The sequence below is a fragment of the Alosa alosa genome, chromosome 16 (genome assembly GCF_017589495.1).
Source record: "Alosa alosa isolate M-15738 ecotype Scorff River chromosome 16, AALO_Geno_1.1, whole genome shotgun sequence".
Lineage (NCBI taxonomy): Eukaryota > Metazoa > Chordata > Actinopteri > Clupeiformes > Clupeidae > Alosa > Alosa alosa.
The window spans coordinates 11593702-11610749 of record NC_063204.1 but is presented as its reverse complement, the minus strand read 5'-3'; the positions used below and the strand labels follow the sequence as shown (position 1 = coordinate 11610749).

The window sequence follows — 17048 nt, the reverse complement described above, 5'->3', positions numbered from 1 at the left end:
CAACCAATGGATTACCGTTTATGGAGCAAACATTTGGCCACATGGCCATGGTCCTCTAAACGTTATACTCTCCACCCCTTACACACACCACAAAAAAACATTCCTCCCCCCACACTTTGACCTTTGTAATCAAAAGCAATGTGAGATATAAAATAGTTCATGTTTGATTTTATGCCACCATCCATATTTAGAGACCAGTCTACCTATAAAAGACTGACAGGAGCCTCTAGCAACAGAGGAGCTTCAAACTGAAACATCCAGAGGTAAGCTTTTCATTTTTACATCACAAGAATGGGGCTTGAATATCAAAATGGCTTGACATTTAGATATAACCATGTAAATATGTTATAACTGACAACCATATGATTGGGTCACATAAATACACTATTATAAAAGATGTGGTGTAAAGGAATTAGTTGCTCAACTTCTTCCTGTACAGTGGTGTCCTGAGGGAAGATTAAACATATTTAATAAATAATGGGGCTGCAATGTGTGTACGTGCAATATATGTCAAGTCAACCACATATATGGACCCTTTCAACAAGGTAAACAAAAACAATGCTTGAACGTTCTATTTGGGCCCCAATCTACTTCCTCTGCATTAAGATAACATATGGAATGTTAAAACGGAAGCCTTGTGGGGCCAACTATGATGCTGATAATGGAACTCTCTTGAAAGGGTCCATATGCTATAGTGTCTGTAGTAGTATTGTGATCAAAGTTATACTCATTTTTGTTTTTGTAATTTAGGGCATAATTCAGTAAAGCAGCTACAAAGACACCAAAGGTAACTGGATTGACAACATGTATTTATAGAAGATCAGTATGTCAGAAACATGCCGCTGAAGTTTATTAATTTATTACACTCCCGTGTGTGCATTTAACAGTTAGCCATACATATACTAAACTACACATGCAGAATTCAGTAAACTATACCATTTATCAAACTATACAGAAACAATTCTAAAGAAAACTGCTCAAATTTGTTTCACTTTACCTACTTAACTTCAGACAATATACAGTTGTTTTAACTATTGTCATTAATTTAAAACCTGATGGTCTTTTAGGGTGAAAGATGGGTGATGCGGCGATGGCAGAGTTTGGGGCGGCGGCTCCATTTCTGAGAAAGTCAGATATGGAGCGTCTGGAGGCCCAGACTCGCCCCTTTGACATTAAGAGGGCCTGCTTCGTGCCCGATGCTGAGGAAGAGTTTGTGAAGGCAACGATTCAAAGCAGAGACGGAGACAAAGTCACCGCTGAAACTGAGAAAGGAAAGGTAGGTTGGATATTCTGGTCTTTGGGTTAGTTGCTGTTCAACATTTAAAGGTGGGGATGTTGCGGTTGTCTATCTTTATTTGTATCCCTACATTTCTTAGCAGACGCTTTTGTCCAAAACAATATTCATTTTATTTCAACCAAGGACCAAACAAAACACAACAGAGGTAGCTCAACCCTAACATCACTATTCCCAGAGAAACTCCACACAGTGTTTAGTTTTTGTTGGGAGGACAAGCTGCCCCTAGTTTTTCTGTTTCCATTTTCCGGCACCTGGGCAGCCTGTAGAATGCCAATAGAAAATGTTGTGGGCTTGAAAATGCGTATGATCGCTGACTGCACCTTTAAGTGTCCGATTAGAAAGTAGGTGTTACTATAAATAACTGTAGAAACACTGCCATTCCAGGTTGTCACTGTGAAAGAGTCAGACGTCCACCCTCAGAACCCGCCAAAGTTTGATAAAATTGAGGACATGGCAATGTTCACCTTCCTGCATGAGCCTGCTGTGCTGTTTAACCTCAAAGAGCGTTACGCAGCCTGGATGATCTATGTGAGTACAGTGAATGAGTATTGATGAGTTCTAGGTTTTTACGCAATTCTAATACAGAAACAAACTCTTCATTATCAATCTTGTCTTTATACAGACCTACTCTGGATTGTTCTGTGTCACTGTCAATCCCTACAAGTGGTTGCCAGTGTACAACCAGGAAGTTGTTCTTGCTTACAGAGGCAAGAAGAGGAGTGAAGCTCCTCCCCACATTTTCTCTATCTCTGACAATTCCTACCAGTACATGCTGGCAGGTAAAACATTTACAATTACAGAAGCTAGTGTGAATGTATCATTATGATAACTATACTATAGCTTATTTACCTATATTTGTATACATATCTCCATCACCAGACAAATAAAAATGTCTTAAATAAAGTACACCACTGCAATCATCTCACATAAGCTAAGACCTAGGTTGGTCTTCTAAGATTTACAATAAATTTGGGCTATTTGGGAAAATACTCAACAGGCTATGGTCATTACTTATAGTACAGGCAAATATAGGTAACATCTTCTGTACTGTAATTAAAAGGCATTATTTCCCCTTTTAGACAGGGAGAATCAGTCTCTCCTGATCACGTAAGTTTGTTTTATCACATTAATATAATATTCCTTGTTGAAGTTATGTCACAGAACAATATCTTAATTCTTATCTTTCCTTTGTCAGTGGAGAATCTGGTGCTGGAAAGACTGTGAACACAAAGAGAGTCATTCAGTACTTTGCCAGTATCGCTGCAGGAGGCATCAAGAGGGATCCAAATGACAAAAAGGTTGTTATATTTGGATAGTGGCTGTGCTAAAACAATTTTTCAGAAAACCATAATGATCATGATGATACTTATAGGTGTCTGTCTTTAGGGAACCCTGGAAGATCAAATCATCCAGTGTAACCCTGCTCTGGAGGCCTTTGGTAATGCAAAGACCATCAGAAATGACAACTCCTCCCGATTTGTAAGTATAACTGGAATAGAAAAAAAAAATCAATAAATCCTCAAAAAAAAAAAATAAATCCTGGCAATGATATTCATTAAAAATGTTAAAATATACTATATTTAAAATAACTATATATTTGTCAGGGTAAATTTATCAGAATCCACTTTCATGCAAATGGAAAGTTGGCCTCTGCTGATATTGAGACCTGTAAGTAAACATTCAAATACAAATCTTTCATTTCTGAAATACTGTACTGCTTATAAAAACCTTGTCCTCATCACTTGCCAGATTTACTGGAGAAGTCTCGGGTGACTTTCCAGCTCAGGGCTGAGAGAGATTACCACATCTTCTACCAGATCCTCTCCCAGAGAAAACCAGAACTGTTAGGTAAGATTCTGGAGCTGGGCTAGCATGTAGCAGCCAGAAAAGTTGTGGGTTCAATTAGCCGCTTCCACCGTTGTTCTCTTGAGCAAGGCACTTGACTTCGGAGTTGCTCCTGAGACAATGTAACAATGCCCTTGTAATATAAGTCGGTCTGGTTTAATACCTGACATCACATGTCACTGAGGTGGAAACTTCTGACATGATGATTATTATTATTCTTCTATTTCAGAGATGCTACTTATCACAAACAACCCCTATGACTACGCTTTCATCTCCCAAGGAGAGACCCAAGTAGCCTCTATTTGTGATGGTGACGAGCTGGATGCTACTGATGTGAGTAACACTGACATAGGCCTAGTTAAGTTAACAGTTACACACAGTTACAGTGGCCCTCATAAAAGAAATGAACATACAACATAAAACAGGCGTAGGACGTGCGTATGCTCATTTCCGCGCAAAGAATGGCATTTATCAATCTGAACGTCAGCAGTGTCTATGCTAAAATCTGAGGTAACACTTTACTTGACGGGTGAGTTCATAACACATTCATAGCAGCTGTCATAAACTGCACATAGCATTCATGACTGTTTCATAAGACATGACTCAACATTCATACCAAACCTTTCATGAATGTGGAAGACAGAACGACAAAAAATTGTCAAAATAAAAGTCCAACAATTGCAAAGTAGCATTGCCGTTTTTGTTCCAAACCTCTTACCTGATCACGTCACATCTGAGTCAATGGGCTACTCCAGTGCCAGAACATGGTCAAGCAAATAATTTTTGTTTCAAAAATGTATTTGTTTTATGATACCTTTGCAGATTATTTCTCATCTTTTGCTACTGGGAATGTCCAACCGTTCCAGGTTACACAAATACATGTTAGCTGAATGTAGGCTAGTTTATCTCCCAGTGTTAAATTCAGTGATTATGAATACTTCTCAACGTGTATAGTAAAGTGACATTCGATGTAGACTTTCATAAAATATTTACAAAGGCTGGAGAGAAAAACGGCAATGCTGCTTTGCGATTTTTGGACTTTTATTTTGACAAGTTGTCGTCGTTTTGTCTTCCACATTCATAAAAGGTTTGGTATGAATGAAGGTCAATGTGAGTAAGTTGACCACTTACTCAATTATTTACGCTATAGGAAGCTTTTGATGTGCTGGGCTTTACTCAAGAGGAGAAGAACAGCATTTACAAGCTGACTGGTGCCATCATGCACTATGGCAACATGAAGTACAAGCAGAAGCAGAGAGAGGAGCAGGCAGAAGCTGATGGTACTGAAGGTGTGTACTCCAAACACTGCCTTATCATGATATAACTACTTGCTTTTAAAAACAACAATTTGAAACATGAGATACAATCATTGCCCTCTGCCAACTGATTCTAATGCACGTGTGTTAACTATTCTACTGCACTTTTATTTATACCACACTTTTTTGTACCACTGCAATGTATGTTAACCAAAAAATACAATCACAATTTAGATGTCGACAAAGCTGCTTATCTGATGGGTCTGAACTCTGCTGACCTCGTCAAGGCCTTTTGTCATCCAAGGGTCAAAGTAGGAAACGAGTGGGTCACTAAAGGACAGAATGTCCAGCAGGTGAGAGGTGCACTTAGTAAGAACTGCAAAAGTACTAAAAATCATACTATATCAAACCCAACTCGACAGCAGTATAGATCTGACAGGCTATTCATTTGTGAAAGTCTATTCACCTTGTGTTTTTCTTTCCCTGTCAGGTGAACTATGCCATTGGTGCACTTGCAAAAGCATGTTATGAGAAGATGTTCCTTTGGATGGTAGTGAGAATCAACCAGTCCTTGGACACCAAACAATCTCGCCAGTACTTCATTGGTGTGCTGGACATCGCTGGATTTGAGATCTTTGATGTAGGTTTTTGCTTTTTGTAGAAGTAGGACCTTTAGCATTTATCAAAAAATTTACATTATGTATAACAGCATGAGTCTCTTTCAGTTCAACACCTTTGAGCAACTGTGCATCAACTTCACTAATGAGAAGCTGCAGCAGTTCTTCAACCACCACATGTTTGTGTTGGAGCAAGAGGAGTACAAGAAGGAGGGCATTGAGTGGACATTCATTGACTTCGGCATGGACTTGCAGGCCTGTATTGATCTCATTGAAAAGGTAACATTATTCTTTGGCTGCATCTTCTACTAGATTTTTTTAAATATCTATGAATTGTGCATTTTTGATTACCCATTGTTGCCTGCCTTTGTTATTCTTTATCTAGCCCATGGGTATCATGTCCATCCTTGAAGAGGAGTGCATGTTCCCCAAGGCCAGTGATTCCACATTTAAAGCCAAGCTTTATGACAACCACTTGGGGAAATCCGGCAACTTCCAGAAGCCCAGGCTTATCAAGGGGAAACCAGAGGCCCATTTCTCCTTAATTCACTATGCTGGCACTGTTGACTACAACATTTGCAACTGGCTCGTGAAGAACAAGGACCCTCTCAATGAGACTGTGGTCGGATTATACCAGAAATCAACAATGAAGATGCTTGCAACCCTCTTTGCAAACTATGCTGGAGCTGATTCTGGTAAATCTATCCATTGAAATAACATCATTATTATTAAGATCATTTTACCAACTCTGCATGTATGTAAAACTGAACATACAGTATATGAGTGGTTGGACTGGTATAACAAAGCTCATGTCAAAATAAACTTGTTTGCTATTTTCACATACATTTTTTGCATCTTAACATGTTGTATGTTCACACTTTTTTTTTTTTTTTTGCTTCTTGAATGAAATCATCACACCGACGAGGCCTTGACCAACAAAGGCTAAATATTGTTTAAGAACAATGTGATATTCTATTGATAATGTCCCATATCTGCAGCACTGGCAGAGCAAGCAAGTGGAGGAAGGAAGGAAAAGAAGAAAAAGGGCTCTTCCTTCCAGACCGTGTCTGCTCTCCACAGGGTGAGCTCACATATGAGATAAGGAACTGAATGAGGCTACTTCATCTCCTAAATGATATGTTTAGCTACGCCTGGCAAGTTATGATCATGGCACCTGCTAACATACCGAATATCAAGAATTGTGATAGTGGTACATTTGGCCACTCCATGATCTCAAGAAAGGGTCTTCATTTATCTTCATTTAATTCTGTGTGTCCCCCAGTCATAAGTAAGTAAAAAGGGGAGCAGTTAGGGGTTAGGTGCCTTGCTCAAGGGCACTTCAGCCGTGGATGTGGGCATGGGAGAGCAGTGAGGGGTTAGGTGCCTTGCTCAAGGGCACTTCAGCCGTGGATATAGGCATGGGAGAGCAGTGCCCCACCACTTTCCCTGCCCACATTTTTCCTACTGGTCGGGGATCGAGCTGGCAACCGATCGGTTTCAAGCCCGAAGCCCTAACCAGTAGACCACAGGTGCCCTGCAAACATGCATGTGCTACAGACATTATAAGCATATACTTCTGTAGTAAATGGGTCTGTATCAGATTCAATAACTATTAAAACTTTCAGTATGGAAAATGTGTCATACAAACAACTTTCATTGTTTATAATTATTTATTATGATGTATGAGTGTTATGTCAGTAGTTCTTAGTAGCTGTTTTATGATAGTGCATGGTGATATATCACAACACAACACTAGATGTACCGGTATAATTTCATACAATACAACTCAGTTCAAAATTAGGTTGTAAGTAATTCAAAAGATCTCTTAGAAAATCTCAAAATATTAACATTGTTTTCTGCATCTACAGGAGAACCTTAACAAGTTGATGACCAATCTGAGGTCAACTCACCCCCACTTTGTGCGCTGCATCATCCCCAACGAGACCAAGACTCCTGGGGCCATGGAGAATCCTCTGGTCATGCACCAGCTTCGCTGTAACGGTGTGCTGGAAGGCATCAGGATCTGCAGAAAGGGCTTCCCCAACAGGATCCTGTATCCTGACTTCAAACAGAGGTAAATTGACATTTATTGCCTTTATTCATTTAGCAGACGCTTTTTAACCAAAGAGCCTTACATATGTCATATAATACAAGGGCTGTTGTCCTCGGAGCAACTGGGGGTTAAGTGCCTTTGCTCAAGGGCACAATGGTGGAAGCCGAGAATTGAACCCACAATTTTGCTAGCCTAGCTCCTTAGCCACAATTCTACCATCACTCCCATACAATCTACTTTTCATTCATTTTTTATCAACTAATAAAAAGTCGCCCAATATTTCCATACCCATATAAAGATGTTGTATTTTCTAGATACCGCATTCTGAATCCAGCTGCTATCCCAGAGGGACAGTTTATTGACAGCAAAAAGTGTGCGGAAAAGCTACTGGGATCTCTCGACATTGACCATACCCAGTATAGGTTTGGGCACACAAAGGTATATCTCACTAATGGTAAAAATGAACATATTGGAGTTTGTTGTGTATTTCATGTAAATGCCAGTGGCTTTCTTTCATTCCCAATTGAAGGTGTTCTTCAAAGCGGGTCTACTGGGTCTACTTGAGGAGATGCGAGATGATCGACTTTCTCTAATCATAACAAACTTCCAGGCAAGATCCCGTGGTTATCTTGCAAGAATCGAGTTCCAGAAGCTTGTTGAACGCAGGTAAATATAATAATTTTACTGGATGCTTCTCTCAAGCTATTCTCCACTTATGCACCAACTGGCATTTGTTACCCTTAATTTGACTGCCAGTGAATGAAGCCTTTGGGTCATTTCCAAGTTGGCAGTGAACATAGCAAACCTTTATGTATTTAAAGGCAAAATCACCACTATTATCATCATAAAACTATAAAAGCAAACAGACTATGTATAATAGTAATAAACATAATATAGTAATAATTAGCAATAGTAATAGGTAAGACTATAGTAATAATAATTGTAATAAAAACAATAATTAATGAACAATGACACAACACATGCCTAGATTGTTACACAGCTATAACGCCATAAAGACATACATAAAGAAAACATACATCTGCTTGATCAAATGGCTGTTAGCAGTCTGAGTTAAACAATGGATTTGATCTTCCCAGGGATGCTCTGCTTGTGATCCAGTGGAATGTTCGTGCATTCATGGGTGTCAAGAATTGGCCCTGGATGAAGATGTACTTCAAGATCAAGCCCCTCTTGAGATCAGCTGAGGCAGAGAAGGAAATGGCCAACATGAAGGAAGAATTCCTGAAGCTGAAGGAGGCCTACGCTAAATCTGAGGCTCGTAGAAAAGAGCTGGAGGAGAAAATGGTTTCTCTTCTCCAAGAGAAGAATGACCTGCAACTTCAAGTTCAGACTGTGAGTTTCCCTACATTGCCAGAGTGTCGTGAACAAGACATTTCTTTTATTCTTTCTTTTTAAAAACATTGATAGATGATGACGATGTACTGTATTGATGAAGTATCATCCCATATTCTTGTACCTTTTTCGCAGGTGTCTTACTTTTTACTGAAGAAAAGAAAATCTATGTACTAAAGACCAAAATATATGACCATAAAAAGATACCTTTACTGTTTTTTCTATTGACTACTACTACTAATATACTATTTTTTCTCATTGAATAAATACCTCAGGAACAAGATAATCTTTGTGATGCCGAGGAACGTTGTGAGGGTTTGATCAAGAGCAAGATTCAGCTTGAGGCCAAAGTCAAGGAGCTGACAGAGAGACTGGAAGATGAGGAGGAGATGAATGCAGAGCTGACTACAAAGAAAAGGAAATTGGAAGATGAGTGCTCTGAACTCAAGAAGGACATTGACGATCTGGAGCTCACTCTAGCTAAAGTAGAGAAAGAGAAACATGCCACTGAGAATAAGGTCAGTTCATTTGAAATTTAAATACCTGGGATGAATTCCCTAACCATTTCTGAAAGTTCATTTGACTCTAACCTATTCTTCATAGGTTAAAAACCTGACTGAAGAGTTGGCAGCTCTAGAGGAAATCATTGCCAAGCTGACCAAGGAGAAGAAAGCACTGCAGGAAGCTCACCAGCAAACCCTGGATGACCTTCAGAGTGAGGAGGACAAAGTCAACACTCTGACTAAGGCCAAAGCCAAGCTGGAGCAGCAAGTTGATGATGTAGGCAATAAAAAGAAGGATAAAATTCTGAAGGTTCTGCTCTTTCAGTGCATTGCAAGACATATGTCTTCCCTGTAATTATCTTCCTCTGTTTTGCAGCTAGAAGGGTCCCTAGAACAGGAAAAGAAGATAAGAATGGATCTTGAGAGGGCTAAGAGGAAGCTTGAGGGTGACTTAAAGTTGACCCAGGAAAATGTGATGGATTTAGAAAATGATAAACAACAGCTGGATGAGCGACTAAAAAAGTATGTATAATCTTATTGAAAGCTCAAAAGTCAGTGCACAAAATTGGCTTAGTTAAATGTATGTAACAACTAATTTTAATGTTTATAGGAAAGACTTTGAAATAAGTCAACTAAACAGCAAAATTGAAGATGAACAAGCTATGGCATCCCAGCTCCAAAAGAAGCTGAAGGAACTTCAGGTAAAAAGAAAATAATGATTATGAATAATTAAAAAAAATTCCACAGTTCAAAAGGATCTTATATGTAAATGTATTGTTTGTTTTTCAAATAAGGCTCGCATTGAGGAGTTAGAGGAGGAGTTGGAGGCTGAGAGAGCTGCCCGAGCCAAAGTGGAGAAGCAGCGGGCAGACCTGGCCAGAGAGCTGGAGGAGATCAGTGAGAGGCTGGAGGAGGCTGGAGGTGCCACTGCTGCCCAGATTGAGATGAACAAGAAGAGGGAGGCTGAGTTCCAGAAGTTGCGCAGAGACCTCGAAGAGTCCACTCTGCAACATGAGGCCACTGCCTCCACACTGAGGAAGAAGCATGCAGACAGTGTAGCTGACCTCGGGGAGCAGATTGACAACCTTCAGAGAGTGAAACAAAAGCTTGAGAAGGAGAAGAGTGAACTCCGTCTGGAGCTGGATGATGTGGTCTCCAACATGGAGCAAGTCTCCAAAGCAAAGGTACAGTATAGTGAAAATTTAACAAAACTATCATGTTCATTTTACTGTTTCAGATCTTTTTCTCATCATTTGATATGTGTTTTTCAATGTTTAACTTTACTTTTTTCAGGGAAACTTGGAGAAAATGTGCAGGACCTTGGAGGATCAGATGAGTGAATATAGGACCAAGTTTGAAGAAGGCCAGCGAAGCATCAATGACTTCACTATGCAAAAAGCTAAGCTTCAAACTGAAAATGGTATGAAAAAGTAATTTTGCCATAATACAAGTTGTATATTATGTCACTTTAAACATAAACACTCTCATGTAAACATACACATAATGTTTCAAACAGGAGAGCTTTCCCGACAACTAGAAGAGAAGGATTCTCTTGTCTCTCAGTTAACTAGAGGCAAGCAATCCTATACCCAACAGATTGAAGACCTTAAAAGACAACTGGAGGAGGAAATCAAGGTGTCTTTAACAAATTAAAATACATTTTGTCCTACAAACCTATCAAGGTTAATATTAATGTATTTATCTATTCTGACCTACTGTAAATAATACTTCCCAGGCTAAGAATGCACTAGCCCATGCAGTGCAGTCTGCTCGCCATGATGCTGACCTCCTGAGGGAGCAGTATGAGGAGGAGCAGGAGGCCAAGGCTGAGCTGCAGCGCAGTCTCTCCAAGGCCAACTCTGAGGTGGCTCAGTGGAGAACCAAGTACGAGACTGATGCCATCCAGAGGACTGAGGAGCTAGAAGATGCCAAGTAAGGCCCCCTGAACTGACACTATTAACATTAATGGCCCTATCGTACACCCAGCATCAAGCGCGACGCAAGGCTTGTTCTTAAGTTACACTAATTGAACATTGTGCCAATGGGTGTGTCAATTAAAGAAATAAGTGTGGTCTGGTGCATGATCCAAAAATCGATAATTTACACCCTTTTACAATCATTACGCCACTGACCAAGAAAAAACTGGTCTTTAGCAAAAGAGGCATATAAAGCACAGCTGAAGACATACTGTCACGAGATGTAAGCAGCCCTTAGCAACAAGTCCCAAACAACTTGTCTGCAACATACATATCCTTAGGATTTTTATTCAGTCATTTGAACATGATTTGGGTAAATGTTGCTTTTTTCAGGCTATTGATGGTAACCCCTTGTCAGTCAATAGTGAAAGTAAATAACTGTGTAAAACTGTTTTGTCGTTGCCTATAAGATCATGATGAAGTTTCATTTTGCCTATGAGTTTATGAATAGGCGAGTGCAGATGTATATAGGCTATACTCTGCTAGTCACACACAGGTTTTGGTAAAGCAAAGTTAAAAGGAATCTCTGTGTTGCATACACAGTCTTGCGTGCAAGCAGATTCCTTGAAATGTGCTGACTGTCAAAATACAGACGCGCTGTTTGATGTTGCGCTGCCTGCTGTTAAATGAAATGACAGATGTCACTCTCATTGGTTTAAAGGATGTTACGCCCAAAACACACCCATGACTGATTAAGAAACATATGAACAACCCTTTGAACAATGTGCCTGGCCTCTGATCACAAAATCACACCATTAAATTAGCAAATGTGGACTGGACACACCTTAAACCTTGCGTCTCTGACCAGGTGTCAGATCGCTAAAATAGAGCCCTAAAAGTCAGATAAAGAGGAAAAACATGTCTTGTGAAACACATAATGATTTTTTAATCCAGAAAAAAACTGGCTCAACGTCTGCAAGATGCAGAGGAAGCTGTGGAAGCCGTTAATGCCAAATGTTCCTTCTTGGAAAAAACTAAGCATAGACTGCAAAATGAGATTGAAGATCTCATGGTAGATGTGGAGAGATCCAATGCTGCTGCTGCTGCCCTGGACAAGAGACAAAGGAACTTTGATAAGGTATTGAATTCAGAATGATTAGTTTTGGCATCTTAGGCTTAATTGCATATTTCTAATAACTAATACTATATTAATATTTCAATTCTCTCAGGTCCTGGCTGAATGGAAGCAGAAGTTTGAGGAGTCCCAGACTGAGCTGGAGAGCTCCCAGAAAGAGGCCAGATCTCTTGGCACTGAGCTCTTCAAACTCAAGAATTCTTATGAGGAATCTCTGGATCACCTTGAGACCATGAAGAGGGAGAACAAAAATCTCCAAGGTCTGTTTGATCCTCCCTAAAGACAAAAACGTATATGATTATGAGGTCCATTATACAGTAGCACCTCCACCACGTCGAGGACAGTTTTCGTGAAAGTGGTAAAAAAACATTATTTTTTTTAGCGTTTTGGCCTTGTGTCCACATGACTACGGCGTTTTAGGTGAACAAAAACAAAACGTTTGGAAAACGGGTTCCAGAGTGTTTTTTTTTTTTTAAAATGGCTGTTTGTCCTTGCCGTGTGGAGCAGGAAAACGACGTCACCTTTGACCCCACCTATGACCCTTAAACCCAGCTGCACTCGACCTGACACTCATTATAGTATTGCCTGGTAATACTAGTTTTCATACATGACATTACCTAAGAAGATAATACTCAGTAAACATCACAAACTGCTGAGCCGACTGTCAGTGGCTGACACGAGAGAATTAGTCAGAGGTTATTAGGGCAGTGCTGTTTTAATTAAAATGAATTTGTGCGTAGTGCCAATCTTACAACGTAAATACTATAAATGCATTCATAGTCTAGTGAGATCAGATATGAGCCTGTCTCTTAGAAATTATGTTACATTAGTTGTGCACTAAATGTGAATGCGGAATTTGAAGTAGGCAGAAAGTATCGACTGTTAGTAACAAAGGTAAATGGTATTATAGACATTTTACAAATGCAGCGGTGGATCACAACTTGGGGTATTGTTTAATATGCACTTGCAGTGATAGCAGCTAATGTTAATCGCAGACTAGCCTATAGACCCTTTTAAGAGAGTTCTATTATCAGCCCCACAAGGCTTCTGTTTTAACATTCCATATGTTATCTTAATGCAGAGGAAGTAGATTGGGAACCAAATAGAACGTTCAAGCATTGTTTTTGTTTTTATTGTTGAAAGGGTCTATGACCAAAGAAAGTAAAGGAGATGATTTGCACCTCCATTCACCAAATAAAGGACTGGCCTATACCTGTCCTTTTTGTTTGGACATGGCCTAAGACTATCATTTCCCCCCTCCAGAGGAAATTTCTGATCTTACTGAGCAACTTGGTGAGACTGGAAAGAGCATTCATGAGCTTGAGAAGGTCAGAAAGACACTTGAGCAAGAGAAGGCAGAGATCCAGACTGCTCTTGAGGAAGCAGAGGTATGATAATATGATAAATATCATAAGTCCCAATTGAAAGGTTTCTTAATATTTAGTTTATATTATGTTCTGTACTGTTTTTATTTCATTGCTGTTAAATTTCCACAGGCTACTTTAGAGTAAATATTATATATTAAATATATATATTAATTAAATATTAAATATCTCATATCCCAAAGTCCCAATTGAAAGGATTCTTAATATTTTGTGAATATAATGTGCTGTACTGTCTATATGTCATTGCTGTTAAATTTCCATAGGGTTCTCTAGAGCATGAAGAGGGTAAGATACTCAGAGCTCAGCTGGAGTTCAATCAGGTCAAAGCTGACATTGAGCGTAAACTTGCTGAGAAGGATGAGGAGATGGAGCAGGCCAAGAGGAACCAGCAGAGAGTGGTGGATACCCTGCAGACCTCCCTGGAGTCTGAGACTCGCAGCAGGAATGAGGCTCTCAGGCTGAAGAAGAAGATGGAGGGAGACCTCAATGAGATGGAGATTCAGCTCAGCCAGGCCAACAGGCAGGCATCTGAGGCCCAGAAGCAGCTCAAGGGTCTGCATGGACATCTGAAGGTTAAACAACAAAATTGACCTACACTGTAATATTATTACACAGTTATTATTAAACAACTTCAAGTTAGTTCAAGATTAATCACAATATCTCTGTCTATGGCAGGATGCCCAACTGCAGCTTGACGACTCTCTCCGTGTTAACGGTGATCTCAAAGAGAACACTGCTATTGTGGAGAGACGCAATAATCTGCTGCAGGCTGAATTGGATGAGCTCAGGTCCCTGGTGGAGCAGACTGAGAGAGGCCGGAAACTGGCTGAACAGGAGCTGCTGGACGTCAGTGAGAGGGTGCAGCTCTTGCACTCTCAGGTAAAATCCCTAAGCATGGTGTTTTTTTTGACTAATTCACAATATGACACAGACCATAACAAACATTTCTGTCTTCCGATTTAGAACACCAGCCTGCTGAACCAGAAGAAGAAGCTGGAGGGTGATACATCCCAGCTGCAGAATGAAGTAGAGGAGGCTGTGCAGGAGTGCAGGAATGCTGAGGAAAAGGCCAAGAAGGCCATCACTGATGCTGCCATGATGGCAGAGGAACTGAAGAAGGAGCAGGACACCAGTTCTCACCTGGAGCGCATGAAGAAGAACATGGAGCAGACCATCAAGGACCTGCAGCACCGTCTGGATGAAGCTGAACAAATTGCCATGAAAGGTGGCAAGAAGCAAATCCAGAAACTGGAGTCCAGGGTGGGTGTTGTGTTTGTTCTTAACTGTCTTCAAATAGATTTTTTTTGTTTATATATTTAGAAAATGTTTTTTCTACATTTAGGTGAGAGAGCTGGAAAGTGAGGTGGAAATGGAGCAACGGAAGGCCAATGATTCTGTCAAAGGAATCCGTAAATATGAGCGTCGCATCAAGGAGCTCACCTACCAGGTACTACAGTAGGCATCTAGTAAACAAAATGAAACTATTGTTCTTTATCTTGCATTGGGCAGCTGTGGCCTACTAGTTAGCACTTCGGACCTGTAACCGAAGGTTACCGGTTCAAACCCCGACCAGTAGGCACGGCTGAAGTGCCCTTGAGCAAGGCACCTAACCCCTCACTGCTCCCCGAGCGCCGCTGTTGATGCAGGCAGCTCACTGCGCTGAGATTAGTGTGTGCTTCACTTCGCTGTGTGTTTCACTAATTCATGAATTGGGATAAATGCAGAGACCAAATTTCCCTCACGGGATCAAAAGAGTATATATACTTATATACTATACATACTATATATTTTCTGTCTTATTCATCATAGCTGTTATCATGGCTTACCAACCTCTTTATCTCTAGACTGAAGAAGACAAGAAGAATCTGCATCGTCTTCAGGATCTGGTGGACAAACTGCAGCTGAAGGTCAAGTCCTACAAGAGATCAGCAGAAGAGGCTGTAAGTGGCCCAAAATTCAACACTGACATCCAGGATATTCAATCTGCTAAGCAAGGGACAAACTTCAGTTATGTGACCTATTGTGCTTTTCAGGAAGAGCAGGCCAATAGCAACCTGGGCAAGTTCCGCAAGATTCAGCATGAGCTGGATGAGGCTGAGGAGAGAGCTGATATAGCTGAGTCTCAGGTCAACAAGATGAGAACCAAGAGCCGTGATGCAGGTGGCAAGGTGAGACAACTCTTATAAAGTGTCTTGATGTGTTCAAATTCACCTTACAACCAAAATCCCCCATCATGGCTTCGTTTAAAACATTCAAACATGACATAGAAATAGCAGCAGATTGTGAAGTGATAACCATTTTGATGTAATGTTAAAATCGTCTATGCTCTGTTGCCCAGATATCCATTACATTTAACATGATAACCAGCCAGAGACGAACTGTTCTATACCACCTGTTATAATACCTGCATTTCAGTGGTGCTGTATCAAATACAATGCAAGTTAATGAAAGAATGCCATTGCATGCCTTCAAGAGAATTTGAATCCTACGGAGTTCTACATAAAGTGACTTCTCCAACCATCATTCTTGAACTCAGAGACAATCCACACATCTAGCCAAAGGGTGGAATGTGGTCTTTTACCGTTAGTCAGGATTGTATACTTTCAAAGATGATTCTAAGTTATTGGGGGCTAGTCCTGCCTAGTTATAGCCAGGGTATTGATAGATATGCTGTGCAAGAAACCGTTCAAAAAATACTATAGACCTAATTGTGACATATCACAAATTAAAAGTGACCAGTTTACTGCCAAAGCTGAATTACTAGGTCATTTTCTTTGTTAACTGAAATATCACAGTTCAGGTTAAATTCTCCAGCCAATCCATAAAAAAAACATTTGCTACATCAGAATGTAGTAAATGTATTATTATAAATAACTCACCAGACTCATTTTCTTTTTTCTCCCTTCATTTTTTCACAGAAAGGGCATGACGAGGAGTGAAGAGCCTTTTCTGAAACCATTGTGTGCAGTGCTCTGGAGCTTCACTTTGGCTCCCATACCTGTAGTTCAGTAGAATAAAGTGAAATTGCAATTGAAATCTGATGTTTGTATTGATTTACTGTCAAAACAATTTTTTTGCATTTGAGTGATGTTTGATTTCTAAAAGAATTTGATGCAACATGCAAGATGGTACAGCAATGAGAGTTGCAACCATCTCTATGCACGCTGAACATTCAGACTCAGACTCTCAGTTCCCATCGGAGGTTCAAGAAACTTTCCTGACTACAACTAACGTTTCGAGAATAAAATAAAATGCTTACCTATTCTGAACAATTTAACTATACCCGTCTTAACGACATCATCAAAAGACAAAATATATAACTTACATTTATTCTATACACATGTGCTTGTATAGTCTTCACAGAACAGACCTTATAATACAAAATGAACAATGTAGCCACAACCGGCAATGACGGGCCCAAGCACTTTGAGATTTCATGATCTAACAATGTACTCATGTGTGGTGTGTGTGTGTCAAATGCACATCTGACGCGTGTGCTAATTGTTTTATAAGTATATATACTTTTTTGATTCCGTGAGGGAAATTTGGTCTCTGCATTTAACCCAATCGGTGAATTAGTGAAACACAAACAGCACACAGTGAACATACAGTGAGGTGAAGCACACACTAATCCCGGCGCAGTGAGCTGCCTGCTACAACGGCGGCGCTCGGGGAGCAGTGAGGGGTT

The 17048-nt window shown here is 40.1% G+C and overlaps 1 protein-coding gene and 1 long non-coding RNA gene across 3 annotated transcripts in view; one reads left to right on the top strand and one right to left on the bottom strand.

Annotated features, from left to right (window-relative positions):
- The window catches only part of LOC125309865, a 67365-nt gene that overhangs the window by 11243 nt on the left and 39074 nt on the right, over positions 1-17048 (bottom strand). For both annotated transcript variants that reach the window (XR_007196205.1, XR_007196204.1), the window contains 3 exons: positions 16240-16358; positions 15191-15275; positions 6926-7077 (listed from right to left, as the gene is read on the bottom strand). This is a non-coding gene — a long non-coding RNA (uncharacterized LOC125309865). The remainder of the gene's footprint in view (positions 1-6925; positions 7078-15190; positions 15276-16239; positions 16359-17048) is intronic.
- On the top strand, positions 742-16350 carry LOC125309859 (myosin-7). The gene is made up of 38 exons (XM_048266986.1): positions 742-787; positions 1068-1276; positions 1682-1825; positions 1920-2076; positions 2377-2404; positions 2493-2595; positions 2684-2776; positions 2902-2965; positions 3047-3145; positions 3372-3475; positions 4293-4431; positions 4633-4751; positions 4889-5038; positions 5124-5294; positions 5401-5710; positions 6014-6096; positions 6884-7089; positions 7383-7506; positions 7598-7734; positions 8166-8421; positions 8697-8939; positions 9025-9201; positions 9301-9446; positions 9535-9625; positions 9719-10108; positions 10218-10344; positions 10441-10559; positions 10660-10856; positions 11795-11978; positions 12070-12235; positions 13239-13363; positions 13624-13932; positions 14036-14239; positions 14324-14620; positions 14703-14807; positions 15205-15300; positions 15394-15528; positions 16279-16350. Exons 2-38 carry the CDS (start codon positions 1076-1078, stop codon positions 16297-16299), a joined length of 5820 nt encoding a protein of 1939 aa, XP_048122943.1. The 5' UTR covers positions 742-787; positions 1068-1075; the 3' UTR covers positions 16300-16350.